The sequence below is a fragment of the Pieris napi genome, chromosome 12 (genome assembly GCF_905475465.1).
Source record: "Pieris napi chromosome 12, ilPieNapi1.2, whole genome shotgun sequence".
In the NCBI taxonomy this organism is placed as follows: domain Eukaryota; kingdom Metazoa; phylum Arthropoda; class Insecta; order Lepidoptera; family Pieridae; genus Pieris; species Pieris napi.
Genome location: NC_062245.1, coordinates 9,360,758 through 9,379,521, shown reverse-complemented (window position 1 = coordinate 9,379,521; position 18,764 = coordinate 9,360,758). Strand labels below are relative to the sequence as shown.

General features: G+C 36.3%; 1 protein-coding gene across 1 annotated transcript in view; it reads right to left on the bottom strand.

Moving 5' to 3' along the window:
- Positions 1 to 18,764, bottom strand: part of LOC125054351 (hemocytin) — a 64,199-nt gene that overhangs the window by 7,671 nt on the left and 37,764 nt on the right. The window contains exons 45-62 of the mRNA XM_047656181.1: positions 18,461 to 18,566; positions 17,392 to 17,653; positions 16,530 to 16,751; positions 16,181 to 16,409; positions 15,434 to 15,582; positions 14,670 to 14,923; positions 14,178 to 14,395; positions 13,185 to 13,402; positions 12,682 to 12,870; positions 11,908 to 12,035; positions 11,387 to 11,503; positions 10,150 to 10,269; positions 9,320 to 9,469; positions 8,470 to 8,628; positions 7,255 to 7,418; positions 5,325 to 5,454; positions 4,601 to 4,687; positions 4,270 to 4,432 (exon numbers count right to left, since the gene is read on the bottom strand). Coding sequence (XP_047512137.1) covers positions 4,270 to 4,432; positions 4,601 to 4,687; positions 5,325 to 5,454; positions 7,255 to 7,418; positions 8,470 to 8,628; positions 9,320 to 9,469; positions 10,150 to 10,269; positions 11,387 to 11,503; positions 11,908 to 12,035; positions 12,682 to 12,870; positions 13,185 to 13,402; positions 14,178 to 14,395; positions 14,670 to 14,923; positions 15,434 to 15,582; positions 16,181 to 16,409; positions 16,530 to 16,751; positions 17,392 to 17,653; positions 18,461 to 18,566 — 3,065 coding nt within the window. The remainder of the gene's footprint in view (positions 1 to 4,269; positions 4,433 to 4,600; positions 4,688 to 5,324; positions 5,455 to 7,254; positions 7,419 to 8,469; positions 8,629 to 9,319; positions 9,470 to 10,149; positions 10,270 to 11,386; positions 11,504 to 11,907; positions 12,036 to 12,681; positions 12,871 to 13,184; positions 13,403 to 14,177; positions 14,396 to 14,669; positions 14,924 to 15,433; positions 15,583 to 16,180; positions 16,410 to 16,529; positions 16,752 to 17,391; positions 17,654 to 18,460; positions 18,567 to 18,764) is intronic.

The following is an 18,764-nucleotide window of genomic DNA, read 5'->3' as shown; positions in this document are numbered from 1 at the left end:
AGTTGTCAAAAGAAATAGGTAGTAGTAGAAATAGTAATATAGTAATAGAAAGTAAATATTCGGGTTATCAATACCATTTACGTAAGCTTTTTAATACCTCCGACGACTACATAGTCGGGGAATTATCTGGAAAACATAAAAAAAAAAAGTTATAATAATAATCAATATCAATAATAAGGTAATATCTAGAACTTGACGGGTATTGTTGTAAATTATCCTTAAATTGTGTGATAGTTGTACTCCACTACAAGGCAAACTAAATTGCATCAGAAAATACCACAGAAATTTCAAAAGAATTGTATGAAATTGGACATGAAGTGAGACAAATAGTCAATATCAGACATCGTGTTACAAAGGAACCGTTGCCTGTATTTTATGTCGATTTAGAACCAAAGCCAAACAACAAAGCCATTTTCGATGTGAAATACTTGAATAACATGAAGGTTACTTTTGAAGCCCCATATAAGAAAAAGGAAATCATTCAGTGCAAGAGATGTCAGAGATTTGGGCATTCCAAGAACCAATGTTTTAGGCCCTATCGCTGTGTTAAATGCGGTAGCGCTCACCCCACAACAACATGTACAAAAAAACCAGACACTGAGGCTACTTGCGCGAACTGTGATGAAAAACACCCCGCTAGCTACAAAGGATGCAAAGTGTACAAACGGTATAGAGAAAGAATTCTTAAATTAGATCCTAAGTCAAAAGAAAAACCAATGCCTAACAATAAAGAGACCAAAACCCCGGATCCCCGCCTGGGTACTAAGACTAACCGCACAGACAATCAAAGCTTAACCAAAACTTATTCAGAAGCAACAAAAACCAAAGAACAAGACACAAAAAACGACATGGGCGACTTTTCTGATTTAATGGACATGATGTTTGAAAAACTACAACATTCAATGGTTACAATGATGGAAAAACTCATGGACAAAATGATGGACCGCATGGTCCAGCTAGTCAGCAGCCTGGTGAAAAAATGACCCGAAACCTCCAAGTAGTAACTTGGAACGCCAACGGCTTGACTGAAAGACGTCAAGAATTAGAAACTTTTCTCAGAACAGAAATGATTGACATAGCACTAATCTCTGAAACAAGATTCACACCGAAAACACACATAAACTTTAATAATTATACAGTATACACAACCAATCATCCATCTGGGAATAGCCATGGAGGAACAGCAGTAATTATTAAAAACAATATTAAACACTACCCAATAGAGTAATACCGAACAGAAAAAATACAAGCTACATCTATTAAACTTGTAGACAGCAAACTAGAAACTACATTCTCCGCTGTGTATTGTCCTCCAAAACATACTATATCTTCTAACGACTTCGCGAAATATTTTTCTACACTGGGTAACAGATTTATATGTGCTGGCGACTGGAATTCTAAACATTTAAATTGGGGATCTAGGCTGAACAATACTAGAGGAAGGCAACTATGTAAAGCCACAATAGAGATGAAATTAGAATGTCACTCCGGCAGAGAACCTACCTATTGGCCTACCGACAGAAATAGAATTCCTGACTTATTGGACTTTTTTATTGTTAAAAACATAGATAGTAACTACTTAAACATAGAACCTCGAATAGATCTCACATCTGACCACACACCAGTTATATTGAATGTTGCTACAACAGTTAATCTGGTAGCACCGCCCCTAAGGATATACAACTCGAACACTACAGACTGGACAATCTATAAAAATATAATTACAACAGAGACAGAACTAAAGACCAAAATTAATACAATAGAAGAACTTGAAAGACAACTGGAACAACTTAATATGAATATTCACATTGCTGCCAATTCTGCAACTCCAAAAAGGACAGGTAATGGACAACCTCTGAAACATAACTCATATCCAAAAGATATTAAAGAGAAAATACACGAGCGCCGACGTTTGAGAAAAATCTGGCATACTACGGGATATCCAAGTGATAAAACTGCATTCAATAGATACTCAAATGAACTCAAAGCTCATATCAGCACCCTAGAAAATGATAATATTCAACACTATCTCTCAAATCTAGATCCAACGAGAGACACAAACTACTCACTATGGAAGGCTACCAAGAATCTAAAGCGCCCGAAAAACCATATACCACCTATCAAGGATGAAAAAGGAGGATGGGCTAGATCAGATAAAGAAAAGGCAACAATCTTTGCGGAGCATCTGAGGGCGGTTTTCCGGCCACTCCCAGAAAGCAGTCCCGTACATGCCATGGTAGTCGAAGAGTGCCTCGGGTCGGCGGATCAAATGTGTTTACCACTAAAAAGTACCAGCCCAAAAGAAATTCTGAAAGAAATTAGGAACCTCAAGGATGGTAAAGCACCCGGCTATGACCTGATTGATGCCACATTACTTAAAAACTTGCCTCATAAAGGTATCATGAAATTAGTTAACATCTTTAATGCTAGCTTAAGACTTGAACATTTCCCTGGGCAATGGAAAATTGCACATATAGTCATGGTGCCGAAACCCGGTAAACCCCTACACGAGGCTACTTCATACAGACCTATCAGCCTGCTTCTAGTTATTGGCAAACTGTTTGAGAGGATATTGCTTAACAGGATGAAAGAACATCTAAGTACAGTATTACCGAACCATCAATTTGGATTCCGGGAAAAACACGGGACAATTGAACAGGTACACCGTATAGTTGACACCATTAGCAGGTGCCTTGAAAACAAATTATATTGCTCTGCAGTCTTTCTGGATATCAGCCAAGCGTTTGATAAGGTATGGCATGACGGCCTCCTGTTCAAGCTAAAGAAGCATCTTCCACATTGTCTATTCCTAATATTGAAATCCTACTTAGAGAAAAGATGCTACCAAGTGAAGTACGGTGATGATCTCTCAGAAGTACACGAATTAAAATCAGGTGTCCCTCAGGGCAGTCTATTGGGCCCTATACTATACCTCATTTTTACAGCAGACATCCCAACAACTAACTACACCACGACTGCGACATACGCTGATGATACGGCGCTTCTGTCGGCTCATAGCAACCCAGTAACGGCATCATCACAGTTGCAAAACCACCTGATAAAAGTTGAGAGGTGGTTGAAGCATTGGAGAATTAAAGCCAACGAGAGCAAATCGGTACATGTAACGTTTACTCTTAGGAGAGAAACATGTCCTCCGGTACCGCTAAACGGCAAAGTTATCCCTCAAGAAAATAACGCAAAATACTTGGGCATGCACCTAGACAGGAAACTTACATGGCAAAAACATATTTGGACAAAGCGCAAACAACTGGATGGAAGGCTGCGGACACTGAACTGGTTACTGGGATGCAAATCACAACTAAATCCTAACAGCAAGATGCTAATGTATAAAACTACCTTAAAACCAATCTGGACTTACGGGATACAACTGTGGGGAACGGCCAGCAACAGTAACATAGATATCTTGGAGAGATTCCAGACCAAAGCTCTGAGAACAATGTTTGGCATCCCACATTGTATAAGCAATAGGTACATATACCTCGACCTCGGCCTAAAAACAGTTCGACAGGAAATAGCTCAAAACAGCCTGAAATACCAGGAGAAGCTGACCTCCCATGTAAATAACCTGGCACACGCTCTGAGCGGAGAAGGCGGTCTTCAGCATAAGCGGCTAAAAAGAAGGGACGTACCGAGCCTATATAAAAGATTTACCTCTTAACATCAAGAGAGTCGTGGCTCTATGTCGAGTATGGCTCTTGAGGATAACATAATTCTGAGTAAAAATCAAACAAACAAGTGGCTTATTGCTGGATAGCAGATTGCCATGAAGCAGATACAACAAAAAAAAAAAAAAAAAAAAAACAAGGCAAACTACGGTAAAAAAACACGCGCCGAGTACATATACTACAGATGGCGTGGAAATTTGTGCATAATATCAAGTATAATGTGACTCTTAGAATCGCGATATCTCAGGGATGGAAACTTTTACCTTTGACCCCGAATAACTTTGGTAGCACACATAGGATCGATGGGTATTTATAAAAATCTATTTGTAATGGTAAATCCCAGCTCTCCACTAATTCTCTCTCTCTCTGTGTCTCTTCGGTTCCCCGGGAATTTTTGTTATTTTAAATGTCTATATTGACCGGACTACAAGTGTAATTGCCAATCTATATTTTCAACAAAGTTCAGATATTGTAAAGGTAGAGAAATAGAATCAAAAGATTACCACACAGTTTTTCGCTAATTTTATTGAATTGCAGAGCCGTTATCATCAATCTCAAATTAATAAAAACCCTAAGATCTTACCACACATATATTCGGGACAACACGCTCCAATCTTAGTAGCCATCTTGACGAGGTCGTCCTGTTCGCTGCAAACGGGCACAGTGCACGTCTGCGTCGTGCACGCTACGTGCGCCATGTTCTTGCCCGATACTTTGCTGCACGTGCATTTTGTGCATGCGTCCTCCTACACGTTATTAAAATAATCAATATATTCGAGATTCAAATGTATATTTTTTATCTATGGTATTTAAAATAAACGTATACTTCTATTTTGGAGGGGTAATGCCTCTCAAATCATGTTTTTTTCCTTTATATTAGGGAAAATAATTAAGATATAACTAAAGGCACTCACCTGCCATTCATCTCCCGCATAATGTTCGCTGTTAGAATCACAAGGGAAACACTTTGATGGCTCGATACAGGTGCTGTTTACTCGGACCTAAACGTATTAAGAATATAAATATATATTTTGGTTTAAATACATAACGCCTAGGTGTTTGTTTCTAGATAAATGGTTTTTACGGCTACATGAAATAGATTTTATAGCTCTCAAAATTATTTCGACCCTTGTAAACCCTAAAATTGATAAATTATATTAAACTAGCGGACCCGACAGATGTTGTCCTGCATGATATTTGAAGCGATTAGGATATTAAACGAAGTATGAAAGTACCGACTGCAGCGCCATCTGCCGGGCTGATTTGTGAATCTAAACCATCCAGGGCGCCACCCAAACGCATACAAATAAATCATTCAAATTGGTTCATCCGTTTAAGAAGATTTCAGTTCAGTATCAAAAGTTGTGTCAATTGTGACAAAAGGAGAAAATGGCCTTGAAACATCTCATCTTCATACATAAGAATCATTTCGTACACATTTCTTTATTAAAACTGCATCATAATCGGTGTATTTGTTTAAGACATACAATGACAGACACTTCAAACAAACAACCCTCTATTTTCGTCGGGCTTCTAACAATCTAACAATCTCTTTTCACTTTCATTATATTAGAATTGAATTAAAAGGAATATTAATTGTAAATATTTAATTTGTAATAAATTATACTCAATACTTACTTTTCCTTCAGGACAGAAGCAGCCCTCAACAGGTGCTTGATCGCACTTCTTAGGATTCTTCTCGAGCTCATCGTGGTTTTCGCAAGTACGTTCACAATCGACGCACGCTCGGTATACGAGAGGATTCTCACTGCAAAGTCACGTGTATGTAAATCAGTTCTGCAATTTATATCCACATTACTTATATTTTGAATACAGAATTGAACAAGCTCGGAACGCCTTTTCAAAACTAAAAAAGTACTTTGTGACAAGCGCCTAAATTTACAGCTTAGAACTCGCATTGCGCGATGTTACGTATTATCTGTGCTGCTCTACGGCGTAGAATCTTGGACGCTGACAGAGACTATGTCCAAAAAACTGCAAGCGTTTGAGATCTGGGTTTATCGATGTATGCTTAAAATATCTTGGACAGACCGCATACGAAATACAACCGTGCTGGACAGAATGCAGAAGAACAAAGAAGTGCTTAGGACGGTTAAGAAAAGGAAACTTGAGTATTTCGGACACGTTTTACGCAACTCCAAAAAATATGAGCTCCTTCAACTAATCATACAAGGCAAAGTGGCAGGTAGAAGGAGACCTGGCCGCAGACGCACGTTATGGTTGAAAAGCTTGAGACAATGGTTTGGTCAAAGCACCAAGTCATTGTTTAGAAGCGCGGCATCCAAAATTAAAATAGCCATGATGATCGCCAACCTTCGCACTGGTGGCACTATAAGAAGAAGAACAAAGGTATGTATTTTAATAATTACAAATATTGATCGTCACTGTTCTTAAATGGATTTGTGGAGGAAGGACAGGACAGGTACAGTACATGATTCTTCCTCCTCCTATCTAATGGGAGGGTCCTCGACCACTCCAATCACTGACTAACCCGAAGGTATATGAGGTAAGGATAACTTCGTTAGCGCGTTTTAGGGTGTCAGCTCATCACTCAAAACTTTTTGAGTTCTCTACAATATGTCATTGTACTTGCAACCAAAGATTTTAGATACAATATGTTTTCATATGACATTCATATAATTTGATAAAGACTTCAATATTTTATGCGTTAAAAAGCTTTAGAAGAAATAAATAATTTAAATTTTAAATTAAAAAACTGTGCTGACATTTCATGAGCTTTACATTCAAACTCAAAACTCAAACTCAAAATACTTATAGATTGTTAATGGGTTGCTCTGTAGTATAATATATAGGTTTTTCTTCTTATACCATATTTTTTTTCTTGATACAATAATAAAAAGAAACTTGGTTCACATCGGGGGTACAAATACATACACAATTTTTGTATATACAATTTTTTTTGAAGTTATACTTTTTTAGTGAAATTTTACGATGCGCGCGCACCTGAGACACAAAGTTGTCAGTGTGATTATAGCGTGCGCGAGCGAGACAATCTACAAGTAAAAAGAAATATTCTATTTCTTCTATGCGTGAAGTTAGCAGCTATTCCAAGAATTTTGAATGACCATAATGACATTTACCTTTTAAACAAATAAAGGAGTTTTAATTATTTTTTCAAAGAAATTTAGCAATGCTTTTTCACAAAGACCTATTGTTAATTAGTTAAAAGGTTATGAAACATACCAAGTTATTAAATTGAACGAATAATATAATAAAATAATAAATAATAAGAATAATTGTTATTAATATTAATTAATAATTGAATAATATACTAAATATTAAATATTATTAAATTGTTTACGTTAAATATTAATTATTAATTAATTATATTTAAAAAAAAAAAGAAAGCCAAAGAAGTATAACTTAACTTCTTACGCGCGTATATAAGTACACGCACCCTTTTTTTTATATTGAATTTTTTCCTATACTTTGTATATAACATCACTGAGCTATGCTCGATTTACAACCCGAGTTGAGCTGGGAAGACCCTTATGGCTCGATTTCTTTTATTAAAAAATCTACTTACCATGTATACGGGCAAAGATCCGTCCTCCAGTCTAAACACACACCCTGTTTACGGCATTCAGCCGCGTATCGCTCCAATGTTGGACACGCGTCCGTAGTGTTCAAGTCACAAAGCTCGGCTTCGCAGCTCTGTATGTACGACTGCGGGTCTACTAACGCGTGACACTGAACAAAATTTATTTATTATGAATTTCATTTGCGAAAATCAAAAATTCAATCTGAATAAATTTTTATCGGACAAAATAATGAAAAAAAAGTTTTTTAAGCGTAGTTTATATAAAGATTATGTTTGTATGAATCATATTGATAATGTTCCTGTTAAATTAATAATAATAAACCAGTGGTGCTACAACTCTAAATTTTGTCTTGGCCTCAGATTGAAGAAACGGATGTTCTTTGATCATTTTTATTTCATAGACAAGTAACACAGCCTTCTGTTTAACATGTGTTGATTTTTGGATTTGAGACTTGCCGGTTTCCTCACGATATTTTCTTTCACGGAGCGAGTGGTAGATGCGCATATAGCACAAAGTCAGTTGGCATGGCCTGGGATCGAACCTACGACCTCATAAAAGTCGCACGCAGAAGCGAATAGGCCACCACTGCATCGTTATATATTAAGGGTGATTCAGAAACGAGAGCGAACTATGACTCCCATTTGTCAAAAACCAATACTTTTTTGTCATAGAAGCGAGACACTTGATAAGTCTCGTTTCAGAATCTTACCCGAAGTAAGTACAGTTTTACGAAGTCCTATGCAACATACATTTATATGTGATGAACCTTCAATGTTTGGTATTCAATTTTGGGTCTATGTTTGCGTTAATGTATTAATTATTATAAAAATGATCTGTTAATGGGCTGATCGGTTTTAGAGAAAGCATTGTGGGGTGCCTATCTCGAACCTAATTCGCTGTTTTGCTGATGATTTTTCTTTTTTTTCTGCTTTAAGTGTCAACAAATTTCTATAATTTTTTTCTTGTATTTTTTAAATTTTAAATTTCAATTTTTTTGTGAAACTTATTTTTACGTTAATTGTGACACATTTTAGATGTAAGATTTTGTAAAATAATTAGTAGATTAAGTACTGTGTGTGATGTCGTAAGCTTAATAACTAATAAAAAAAAATAAAAAAAAATGGACCCAGTCGATTACGCGCTTAAGGATGAACAGTTCTGGAATATTTGATTAAATTTTAACAACTAAAGATACTTACAGCTCCAAACTTGTCCACGTTATGTATGTTGTAGCAGGGGTTAGATTCAGGTGGAGGAGAGACACATTCGGGTGTGGGAGGTAATTCCCCGCATTGCTCTTGTGGAGGGATCTCCAGCGTTTTCAGAACATCGGGTACAGCTTGCCAACTCTTGCCGTACTGGGATATTGATTTTGGTTTAATTTAAATGTATTACGAGGTATTACTATTATTGTGGTATTATATTATAATAGGATATTAGGAAACTATTGGAGATTTTTTATAAGTGAAGAACATATACGAATTGTAATTTACAAAACACCAAAACTCTTTCTTTAATTAAGATGGTGTCGCACCTGTCCCTGTGACGTACCATGCTTGTAAACACGTAACTTATTTTACTCTACAAATGTAAAATCTATTTAATATTTTCATAATCCTTTACTATATTTATTAAAAACATAAACAAGTCTATACTGTGTACAAATCTGAATAAAGTTTCAAAATCTATATAATAGCTCTTAATAACCGCGGTATTGTTTACGAGACATTTTAATTAATAATAAATTAAACATTAATTTATACTAATGTAAAACCACATGTAGGCGTATTGTCCGGTTGTGGGCCAGTTTTAGTCTGACCCTCATTTTGAGAAATATACAACTATGTTTGCGGACATCATTTTTTTCTGAAAGCTTTATCAAATACAATTTCAATAATATTGATAAATTATAAATTATAATGTTCGTAAAGACCGGCAACGCACTCGCGAGCCCTCTAGCATTGAAAGTGTCCATGAGCAGCGGTATCATTTATCATCAAAAGTCCTGCCCATTTGCCCCCCGTTCTGTAAAAACCAAAAAATACAAACCGTATCGAAATTATCTGTGACAGTTCCATTGCTTGTTAGAAGATGTTCCTGATAACCTGCGCATACGCCGCAAAGACCTTCCGTTTTGTTTGCGTATACATATGACGGTACTTGTACGGTGAACTCCATTTTGTTCTGTTTCACTTGCAACTGTAAATTTTATATTTCAAATAAAAGTGTGTGTATGTTAGTAATGTAAATACTTAAAATCTTTAGAATCTGTAATATTACGCTTTTTTACACTGTTATAGAAACAGGAAAAAGGCAAATAAAATACTAAGTTAGAGTATTAAATGTAACCTACAATAGTTGCACAGCAAAACAAAGTACATTAAAGTCTTTACCTTTGAAATTGAAGATTAGCATAAAAAATTAATACAAAGGTCTGGCCCAAATTATCTATAAAATTTTGGCATTTTCATGTCAGTTTGTTTATCCCTTTAATGTGGAAGACCGAACGGGACTAGTGGTAATTAAAAAATTATACGAATTTAAGTTTAACTATGGCGCCAAAAACTACCACATTTGATTCAATTCAAACAAAAAATCTATCTAAAAACAAATGACTGAATTTGAAATGAAATTAACGGCTTTCGAATAAAATTTATTTGAATTACGAATTGCGCGCCAATCTATAGCTAATTATATATGTAAATGCTGGTAAAACCTATTGTACAAACTTGACAGCTGACAGAAAACCCAAGTAGTCAATAAAATATTTAGGGACATATCAGCAATTACGACTATTAAACCAGAACTGTCATTCTTAACAGCTTAACAAAAGAAAAAGTTAAAATAGCATAAAAATATCTACAATAGTTAAAAATTACCTCAAGATGTAAGTCAGAGATGACAACACTGACGTCTTGTCCGTACACGAGAGAAATCTCAGCCCATTCGTTGTCGAGCGGGTAGCGGAACACTTGCTGGCCGTTCACTGATGTTACTAGCTGTAAGTGTAAGAAATTGTTGTACTATATATTAAGTTTAAAGACTTTATTTCTCAAAAAGACAAAAAATTTCACTTACATGAGAATAATACTCTAGTTTAACATAACATTGTAGTCGTTCTTAAAATAATCACAATAAAATATAGCCGTACATGCAGTAAATTCAAAAATAAAAGTAAACAAAGAAATATGAATTAAAAGTAATATAATATAATATATTGCATATGCTAAAACTTTGCAAGTAAGTTATAATAAATTTTATTGAAATATTGTAATACACATAAATTACTAGCGGACAGACAATCCTATGGACACGTGGAAAAAAAACATCATCTTGTGGTGGAAGGAGGGTTTACTGTTTCTCCAACCAAAAGTGAGGATCCCAGTGGCTAAGGTCGAGAATTTATATACATCCTTTGCGGCTGGAATAACTTCGTTAGCGCGTTTCGCAGTAATTTGTAGCCGTAGATTAAAGGTAATTAGATCTATAACCTACGGCCAAATGACAAAAAATCTTAACCATCCTCGTTATATCAAATTCTGTCCAGCCGGTTAGTTGGAATTTAATTACAAACACTAGCACATAAGGTATATGTATATAAAAAGTTGCATTGTACGTAACTTTCGTACCATTCAGTGGAATAAGCCCCCGTACCCATGCGATTTACTATCTCTTTTAACGACTTTTAAGTCTTTGACATAAACACCTCTTGACCATATCCATCGTGACTTTTGTAATACAAATATATTTTTTGTTCACGTACATACATTTTAGCCTTAAGTTTACTTTTTTTCATTTTGCTACTTGAAATTTAATTTTCGTTAATATAGTTATGCACTTCTTGCACTTTACTCTTAGTATTTCTTATGCCTTACGATTAGGATTGCTTTGAAGAGGTAGTTTGTTAGCGATAACCCCCATTTCCATTTCCAGTCTTTCTAATAATTTAAGTCACCTGAATTTATATAGTAATGCAACGCGGCAGTAAGAATGTCAGTTTCCTTCACGGTAGTTTAGTTACGAAATTTCGATGAAATTAACAACAAAGACTGATTTACTGGCAGTATAGAAATTGCTAACATTAGGAAATATTTTTAATACTCATGATCAAGTTACCTTTTTGCTATCTGGGTCCTTGGTTATATGTATAACATGTTTTTCGTATATAAGATGAACCGCCTTTGTGCAAACTACACCGCTGTTTTCTTCGCAGGGTCCATTTGTAGCGTAAACCTAAAATATTTTAGAATTGTTTGTAAATGCAAACTCTGTGGCATTAGTAGTCCTCCCAGGGGCAGACATATCTCTACGAGTATTTCTTAGAAGGAAATAGATTAACTGGAGTTATTTTGACATGTTCATTGTTGTAAGCGACTAATTATTAGTTTTTTTTATTGAGTCATAATTAATTCCTTGATATCTGAAGAAAGGTGTAATGGTACAGCACCTAAAAAGCTTCTTATAAAACAAAAGAGAGTTTGTCAATTCTAATCATCCTTTGTTTTAAGAACTAGCCAAAGATAGCTTTTCACTATCATAAGTGTACAATACTTTTATGAAGACATATATATTTAAACTTTGACAATGTTACACAACTTCATAAACGAGGGAGGCGATATACAATTCGATGCATATACCTCATACTTATGTTGTCCGGTCTCATTGCGGTCCCTGGAGGCGAGGTAAGTACAATTACCAAGGAATGGTAAGTCATCACCTTCGAATGTCACGTACTTGGCTGGCGTACCCACGCCCGTACATACACCTGAAGGAGACAATTACAGGAATTTTAGAAAAAGAAAGAATTGCCTCTTGAATCATAAACAAGGGTTAGATAACGACGAAAGGGACGAAACTTAGAGTCCACTACTTGCCGTATGTCAAATTCTAATACGTTTTGGACATACGGCAGCGTACTTAGGGCTAAGTCTGGACTGGAGATTGAATAAGACTAGATCCTTAGTGATAAATCACCCTTTTGTCACTATATACATAAACTTGAAAAATATTATTTATTAATAAGACCCAATGTTAAATTATACTTCTAGTTGAATTGAATTTGATGAATTATGTAAATTCATCACTTTGTTTTTTTACATTAAATGTATGTATGTATGTATAGTTCGGTTATCGAAAGCTGGCGGGTTCACAGTACTCACACTAATGCAATTTCACATACAGTATGTTTCAAAATATGATTTTTTTGCCATGCTATACATTTTAGTCCACTCATACACGACAGACGGTCTATTCATGATGTATTTATGATTGTATTTCAGTTTAACATAACGTCTCGCGCTTATTCACAGACACTACACAAGCACAAAGTGTAAATGTGTTGAAGCCGCCAGCTTTAGTTAACATACCTATATGTAATTTTATATTCATCCGTATTATATTCTATTACTCACAGTCAAGACAATCATGAGGTGCCACACATTGGTCAGCCTTTCTCAATTTTCCTGGAGGGCAGTAGCATCCGGGGAAGCATTGTCCGTCTTCAGCAGAACAGTCAGACACCGCAGAAAGAGGACCGCAGGAGGGCTCGCAACGTTTGCGGTAGCAGTCGTAGTGGATTAAGGGCGGGGGACAATCGGCAGCTGTAATTAATCCCAGAAAATGTGACAGTTATTATATCGATTTTAAAATATCCACACATCTCTCGAGATTTTTAATATAAATTTTATCTTTTTCAGTTGTTGATATTTTATATACCTAATAATGTTTTAGACAAATATACATAACATGGACTTTTTGTCCAATTTAGTAGTAAAACTAGAATCGCAAGACTGGCTTCAAATATATTGTAATCTCATAATATCTCTAAATATGGATACCGCAAGGGTCAATGCTGGGCCTTAATTTCTTGCAGTTTTGAAAGTAATTTTCAATAAAAACAAATTTTAATTCTTACGGCAATCGTTTTGTATTCTCCAAGTATCCACATTAATATTCTTATCAGCTGCGAGACATTCGGCCACCATTTGTTCTAGGAGAAGGCATCGGCACTGTTCCTCAGTACGCTTTGTTCCGTTGATAACCATTTCTGCGCACTCGCATATCTTTTCTAGACAGATACTACGCCATTTGTCCAATGGAAGAACTTTCGCGCATTCCGATAATGGCTCCTGGCTGTAAGGTATGTTACGTTCAAAATTAATTGTTCCTAGCAGTATCTTTGATAAAGATTGTTGATTTAATGTTATAGTTTCATTATTTTACTTCTACCATAGTCATTTCGTATTCTCGTAATACAATAATTGTACGGTTCCTGGATCATCAGGGGTTCGAAATAATAGAATAATTTGAACTTACTCTATATTTATCACTCGCGTTATACAATAGAATATGAGCGAAATAATAACTATTATGTTAATTGCTATACAATAAGTGCAATCTAACAAACAGAGAGAGTGCCTACGTCTGGCTATGCTCCCGGGGTGAAACTCCAACGATTTAGTTAATTACGAATGACTGCATAGTAACAGTCGAAGAGAGTGCCTGCGTCGGGCTATACTCTCGGGGAGTGACTCCGACGATGTAGGAAATCGTCATGCTTATAAATGATCAAACTGTACAGCCAGGACACGTACTTACATAAGACAAACATCAGGCTTGTAGATGATCGGAATGTACGAGCCGTGGCACGTACTTACATAGGGAATAATTAAGCTTATAAAACTAAGGAAGCCTGAGCGAGTAAAATGTACAGCCTTGGCTCGTACATACTCCCCCAGGCAAAAGAGCAAAATGTACAGCCTTGGCTCGTACAATAATTTTAAATTATTTATTATCCTAAAGGTTTGTTTTGTAAGTTTTGTAGTAACTTTAAAATTCTTATCAAATATATTTCCATAGTGGCTATAGCCTTTACTATGACAGTTTTTATTAGTTTAAGAACACTAACGTTATAACGTTGCACAGATCCCACACACGTTTCTGTTTCTGTGGTGAAATCACTTTGGTCTTGCAAGCATCTCGTGGCAGCCCTGGTTTGGCCCAAGCTGTTCCAAATTCTGATATAGTTTGAGCGAGACGACCGTTTGGTAGTCGTCGGTCGTTCGAGATGTCACCGTCGTATGCGCCGCATAACCCGTCTACGTGGCCCATGTATTTTTTGGATACCTGATGATAAAGAAGTTTTATACCATCCTTTAGAATATTCGTCAAGCACACGTCACTGCTTTATTTCTCACTACCTCAAAATAAAGAAGAATTACATTACAGGGTCTTTTAAGGTAATACATGTATTTTAGTTTTACTATAAGATTTTATTTACGAAATATACAACCCGATTTTAAAATAAGAATAAAAGAATCAGAAAAAATGATTTTCTTTATACTAACTTACATTAAAATATTTTTGTGTTAGAATAATGAAGTTACCACCACCAACTTACCCCAATCTTAACGTCACCATCCGTAGAGTACAGAACTGTAAAGTTATATTTCCTTGACTGTATTGCGAGTCCATTTCCAAGACGGAAGACGTCAAAGCTGTTCTTCTGGAAGCAGATTTTGCTGGTCTGCTCGACGGTGTACTCGTAGTTGTCATACTCTATCATTAGATTTGGCTTCACCAGAATCAGTTGGTCATCTTGCAGGACCAACAACTCGTTGGAACAGCCTTGGTCTACTGAGCACTTCTTGCGGGCTGTAAAGTTACGGTGAAATACATAACGCCTAGTTAATTATGTACGCTTATCTCATGTTACCCTTTATATATATAAATCTTCTGGGCGTGGGTTTGTAATTAAACTCCTTCTTGAACGGCCGACCGATTTTGATGTGATTTTGAATGTTTTGTGAGTGCTCAAGTGGATTAAGGAATGGTGTAAATTTACAATTTTTTATTGTTTGTGTAAAGGACAACGTCACTCGGGCCCGTTAGATTCCCCATAATATTGAATAACCAATATTGTGTTTTGTAAAAGTGTAGTAGGCCTTAACCGACCTTTTCATTTAGTAGAAAGGTCTCGATCTCATAGTTATAACTATTTAATAATAATAAATATTAAGAGAAATTGTAAAGGAATTGTTATAGATGAAATATCACTATATTTAACTTCTATTAAACAAAGCTTATGTTACTAACGAATAAATAATACTTTCAGATAAAAAAAACATGCTATAAAATTTAATAATATAAATATAAGGAACATACCGAGCACTGTCCAAGCATCAAATCGGTTCTCCCTAGCGAGTATGTGGAAGCACACATCGAATTTGTACTCCATACCGTCGAATGTATTGAACGTGCGTCCCGTAACATTGCAGAACACCGGTCTCTCCGGGGGTGGTACACACACGTATCTTAAAAAAAGAGTGATGAATACAATAAATCCTTTTAAGTAATAATAATAAAAGCCATTATTCACTAACCAAATACATACATTTATATATTTTAACCTAAGCGATAACATTTATTATATATAAACAATTTTTATATAGTAAACAGAGTATCACACTAGCTATCAGCAACCAGTTGGGCAAGTTATCTTCCGACATAGCCATCTCCTTATTGTTTTCACTCGTCTCTTTCGCGAGCTGATCTTCTCCATCCTTCCGGCAGATCGTCTTCCCATCTATTTATTTGATGAACCCCTTTCCGTCTCCCATCTCTGGGATACCATACTATGAAGTCTTTCGTCCATTTCTCATCAACCCAAAAATATCTCCCTATCAGATTTTTCTCCTTTGCAAACTTTATTGCGGCTTAGAATTTAGTCACAAATGCGGAAATTCACAGGTAAATAATAGCCATGAATTATGTAGGAAAACTGACGATATTCTAATAAAGAGTTACCAAGCATACCGGTGCATTTTGATATTAATATAACTTGACTGAACTTGGAGAGCTAAGCATTGATACGTAGGGGAAAGTGGGGATAGGTCTAATATGACTACTTACTGTGGACATCTGTTGATCTCAGTGGGCACGCTCTCAAGTTTGAGGGTGTAATGAGGAGGACAAGCTGGTGTGGAGCAGACGACTGGAGCGGGTGTCGATCCGGGTTTGAACGGCGGGGGGAGAGCGGGGATACACTTGAATTGCGCACACTCCTGTTTGTTCGTGTTGTTCGTTGGTGATGGCTTGTCCAGTGAGAACGCTTGGTTCTGACGCGGAGGTGCGGGTGGACCTTTAACACGAAAGGAGATAATGTAATCCTGTGAATAATTATATTTAAAAAAAAACAATATCAAATATTTCGAAAACTGGTAATACAATAAAAATATTTTTTTTAATTAAATAGACGTACCGTAACCGCCTTTCGAGAAACCTCCTTTAGAGTAACCAGTCTTCGCGAAACCACCTTTTGAGAAGCCTCCTTTAGCGAAACCACCCCGGTAGTAACGCTGGTAGGAGTATCTGGGTCTTGGCGGTGGAAGGTCAGAAGTACTACGAGAGTGGCTCGAACGGGTGTTCGAGGTATACATGACAGTGTAGCCAGGTGGGCATTCTACTTTCGGGCATTCTTTCGCTGAAAACGTACAAAAAAATGTTATATTATATGGATTTCGATTTCAAATATACTTTTACACATAAAACTATTGTTTTAAAGTCCAATAAACTGTTATAAAACATGCGATTTAAGCAGTGTTTTAGTCGTCAACACGAATCGATTTTTACAGGAAAATTAGGAATGCAACAAACCACACACAATGTTTTAATAAAACGTACATCAGTTAATAGTCATTTAATATATATTTGAAAAAACTCGAGTACCGTAACATATTTGGAGCTAAATAGAATTACACTGCGTCCTTTAAATAGTAAATATTGTCGGCCTAGTGGCTTCAGCCAGCGACTTTTGGCCCTGAGGATCGAAAGTAGGACAAGTTCGATTACCAGATACAATAGACTTTTTTATGTGTGAGCATTTACTCGCTCGCACGGTGAAGGAAAATCTTGAGGAAACCGGCATGCCATAGACCCAAAAAAGTAAACGGCGTGTGTCAGGCACAGCCTATATAATCTATATGTCATGGCTGATCACCTTCTTGCCTATTATTAAAACAAATGATCACGAAATAGATACAGAAATCTTAGGCCATAAGATAGATATATAGATTTATTACGATTATTAGGCATAATATGTGTCAATTTTGATATGTACTCACGTTTTTCAGTAGTAGCAATGGTAGTTGCAGGAGTAGTGACCGTAGGTGGAGTGTTTGCTTCAGTATGCAGTACAGTCGTGATGACAGTTTCTGTGACAGGAGCACGTGTGGTACAGTCGCGTTCATCATCCGGACAGTCTTGTAGACCATCGCACCACTTCTCCAACGGAAGACATAACTTGCTCGTCGGACATATTTTTGTACCATTCGCACACGGCTCGCAAAGACACTCGCATGAAGGTGATAATTGAGGCACAAGGTCCTATAAAAAGCGTAAAAAAATAATACATTAGATATTTTTCAATTAGCACAAAACCCTGGAATAATGGAAAATTCTTTCGAATATAACACAACTCACACAGAATAGTGATGATCCAATGATTACCAGATATCACCAACATATTAAACACATTTTGTCGTGAACCAATATATAAGATGTGTTGAATTTATTCACTCTTGCCTCAAATTGTGAACGTGAATTCAATAACAAAGAAACTGATAATTTTGAAAAACAAAGTATCGTAAATAATATCCAAAACGATCAGAAGAAGGATCCCGATTTTGTTTTAAGACATAAAAAGCATCCAGCATTGGAATAGTTGTATATTATATATGTACAATGATCTATCACGCTCACTGTAGAGTGAGGCGAGAGAGAAACAGGGAAGTGTCTCTGCGTTGTGAAAGAAGGGCTTTGACATAGTGATAAACCATATTCATATAAGAAGACACAATACCTGCAAGAAGGAATGGCGTGGAAGAGTAAGCTTTTTCTTAGTTTTTTTTGTGGGATACCCTCCCACGGCACGACTACCTTGTGATGGAGGGTTATGTCGGACTCACTGCTGTGCATACCCGCTAAAACCCCACGTCGGATCAGTCGTTGAAATCATGGCTGGATTCGTCAGTTCTTTTTCATGAACTCCTGTTACCCCGCTGAAGCGTCTGTGTGCCCAGGATTATACAATTTTTCGCACAATTGTTGCACGGTGGAATAGCTACGCTGTGTTCTCCTTAGTCCTACTTCTTAATCTACCTTATGTTTAAGTTGGCCTTACAAGTTACTCACCGGTGCACATATGCAGTCCGCGGCTGGCCGACAATCAGTGATTCCGCCCAACTTACACATACAATCATCACACTTGTCGCCACGGAAAGCAGATCCTACTGGATATCTGAAATATTAAAAGTATATGTACCGGCTCTAAGGCACATGGAGTATTTCTTGAGATGATTGATCGGTGAAACAAATTTCCAGTTACTTAATTCTTGCTTTAACAGATCCAGAAAAATATGCAGAAATCTGCGCACATAACTTTGTTTAAGAGAATTCATTGTTTTATCTCATCAATAAATGAATAATAAAATCTGTT